Raw genomic sequence first — 3,536 nt, forward strand, 5'->3', positions numbered from 1 at the left:
TATACTTAAATAAAATCATCATTAAGTGCACGCGTGGTATCTTGTCGATTCACTTTCACCAAAAATCAACTTTTAATGCCAGAAAGAAAGTTGCATATTTGCTTCTCAAGTCTTTTCTCTGTTATACTTTCCATCATCTTCCTGTACACATTTCTCTCAAGTACATAAAGTTCATCCTTTTTTCTCGTATTTTTTATTTAAAAAAATGGAAGTTACTCAATCGAAGACGATCGAAAATCTTCCACAAGATATGCTTCTGGAAATTTTATCTCGAGTTGGAAGTTACTCATCCGACCAGTTGTTCATGTGTAAGTCAGTTTGCAAAAGCTTTTCGGAGCTTTCCAAAGATCCTTTAGTATTAAAAAGGATTTCCCTAGATCGGTGGCCTCTATTACCTTGGCGAAACCCTAGATTCTTTGTTTTTTTATTTCGTTGTGCGATTTTTGGAAACCCTAATGCTATATTTCGCTGGGGTTTGATAGCTTATTTTGACAATAGACATATCGATTATGGGCTTGAATGTCTCAAGCAAGCTTTGAACATCCAACTTAAAGAGGCTGTTTATGTTTATGGTTTAATTATGTTTGCCTCTTGCAAAATAGAGGAAAAGCATGTCGGTTTACAAATTTTGAATGAAACATTCCCACGAGAGCCGGAGATGGTGGTTGCGGCGAGAACAAGGGTTTTTGATTTGATGCAATGTTTATGGTTATTTAACCGCCGTCCTTTTGCTGACGTGGCAACGCCGTGCCCTATCTCTGACCACCGTGGTTATTTTCCACACATCCATGGGTTTGAACTCACGACACCGGAATGCATGTCGTGTTTTTGGGCCTATGAGTTGGGTGTTTTTGTAAACGGATTATATAACTAGATATGATTTATGTTAGTATCTTTTAGATTTTGTATAAATTATACTCCTTTAATTTAATGTAAATATTAGTAGTAATTTCTATTAATTATATGATGATCAGTTTATTTGCTTCCATTTTTCCTTCGTATTATCTGGATTGCTTCCATTTTGCTTAGGGTTTATCATCACAACATAGTTTTTAATTAATACATTTTAACATGAACCAATGAATGGGGCTGCACGAATTTATGTTCTTTATGCTAATAGAAACAAAGAACACCCAAAAAGGTGATTCCTTTTTAATGTTTGTTGTTGACTAGCTCTGCCCTTTTACTTGTATATATGTTTGTATGCAATTTGCTGTTGACTTGTTGCTTAAAACTATCGCCGGCCATTAGTCCCTTTCTGATCCAAAGTTCAACTAATATACCTTAAAAAGGAAGGATTCCATTTGTTTTGTTTCTTTTATGTTTTGTCTCTACTGCAGAATTCAATTGAGTCCAGAATTGAATTCAACTACTCATATTCTTTTATTTTCTTAACTGCAGAATTCAATGCTCATATTCTTTTATTTTCTCTACTGCAGAATTCAATGCTAATAATTCTATCCCAAGTAAATGTGAAAAGGCTACGGGCCGTGTTCAATTCGCATCATTAATTAGATCACTAACTAACATCATTAATTACATCATTAACTATATATTATTTGGGTGAGTTACTTTGCAATCATGTAAACTGAATATATATACACTGAATACGCATTGAGAACATAACCTATTTCTGCATTAATGTTGGTTTGGGAGCTCATTAAGAAACATAAAAACTTTACACGTTTGTTTATCCTGCAAAAGAAACTATAATATTTTTTGGGCTATGTTTTAACTATTCATCGACAACCATGTTTATTCAATGAATTGTTAAGGGTGTACCGATGGAAAATTGTCATTGATATGGAAGGAGTATTGGATAGAAATGTTGTTGAGAAATGTGAATTATAAGTTGTAAAATGTGTAGGCTCAATGGATTGTAAAACACATGATTACATATAAAAAAAACGAGTACAAAAAAAAACACACAATTACATAAAAAAAAAGACAAGTACATAAACTAGATACTGATTAATCGGTATAATAACCATCCGCACTACCATCGGTTTCGTGCGGGAGATCGTCCCAAATGTGTTTGGTATACAACACGACATTTGTGGATTTGATTATTGCGGTTTCGAGTTGCCACGCCCATTTATCGTTATCCTGAAGTCACTCGAACACCTTGTTCTCAGGATTCCAATATGCAAACTGCGAAATCTCATCGCAGTGCGCGTTTCGCCTTAAATAATCAAAAATTTCGTCAACTCGAAGCCCATTGACCGGCACATCTGCATAATCGACCCACCCACCGTCGTAGCGGTCCATGTCATCGGAAAACAAACCGCCGCCGTGAATCTCGAATGTAACAATGTTTCCGAAAGCCATTTTTGAGCATAAAAGATTGAGAGTGAAATGGGTTTGAAAAATAAATATTGAGAGTGAAATGGGTTTGAAAGTGTAAAAATTTGAGAGTTAAATGGTGTATATATATATATATATATATATATATATATATATATATATATATATATATATATATATATATATATATATATGAAATGGGTAGGGTAAAAAAAATAGGCTGATCAGTAGCCGTTGGGAAAAAGAAAAGAAACAAAAACGTGGGCCCCATAAATGTGCCGTTAGAAAATAAAAAATGAATCCATTAAATCTGCCCAAATACAATTCCCAGCTGAAATTCGAAAATAAAAAATGAATCCATTAAATCTGGCCCAACTACAATTCCCAGCTTAAATCTGGCCCAACTATATTTTTTTAATTTTAGAAACAAAAGAGACATAAAATGGATTTGAACCCAGGTCAATCACTAGAAATAATAACACACAAGCCACTACGCCATCAATGCTTTTGAATATTTAATGAAAGTTAATTTATATAATACTTTAGTCATTTTTGTAACAAAAGTGCAATAATACGACTTTAGTAAGGGTCCTAATATAGTCATATGATAGTTAGGACCTTAAATACCCAAGCGTCATATTTTTCTGACCTTATTATCTTATTGGTTGATCATTATGAGACACCAATAACATAGTGTCCTATTAAGTACATTTTTATGCAACTACAAATTTAAGGGTCCTAAGAGTTAGGACCTCAAATGCCCAAGCGTCCTATTGTTGTGACCGTATTATCTTGTTGGTTGACCATTATGAGACACCAACAAGATAGTGTCCTATTAAGTATATTTTTATGCAACTACGAATTTAAAGGTCCTAAGAGTTAGGACCTCAAATACCCAAGCGTCCTATTGTTGTGACCTTATTATAAAAGCGTCCTAAAAAATAATAGGACCCCAAAATTGTGTGTCATATTAAACATCTTTTTAGGACAAAGATTTATAAGCGTATCAACAATATGACCCAAAAATTAGGTGTCCTAAAAAATAATAGGACCCCAAAATTGTGTGTCATATCAAACATCTTTTTAGGACAAAGATTTATAAGCGTATCAACAATATGACCCAAAAATTAGGTGTCCTAAAAAATAATAGGACCCCAAAATTGTGTGTCATACCAAACATCTTTTTAGGACAAAGATTTATAATCGTATCAATAATATGACTGATAATGCTA

The 3,536-nt window shown here is 33.5% G+C and overlaps 1 protein-coding gene across 1 annotated transcript; it reads left to right on the forward strand.

Moving 5' to 3' along the window:
* Positions 1 to 205: 205 nt before the first annotated feature.
* LOC139896631 (F-box protein At2g35280-like) lies at positions 206 to 874 on the forward strand. Its single transcript, XM_071879279.1, has one exon. It carries the CDS (start codon positions 206 to 208, stop codon positions 872 to 874), a length of 669 nt encoding a protein of 222 aa, XP_071735380.1.
* Positions 875 to 3,536: the final 2,662 nt, after the last annotated feature.

Source organism: Rutidosis leptorrhynchoides, chromosome 1 (genome assembly GCF_046630445.1).
Source record: "Rutidosis leptorrhynchoides isolate AG116_Rl617_1_P2 chromosome 1, CSIRO_AGI_Rlap_v1, whole genome shotgun sequence".
Classification (NCBI taxonomy): Eukaryota; Viridiplantae; Streptophyta; class Magnoliopsida; order Asterales; family Asteraceae; genus Rutidosis; species Rutidosis leptorrhynchoides.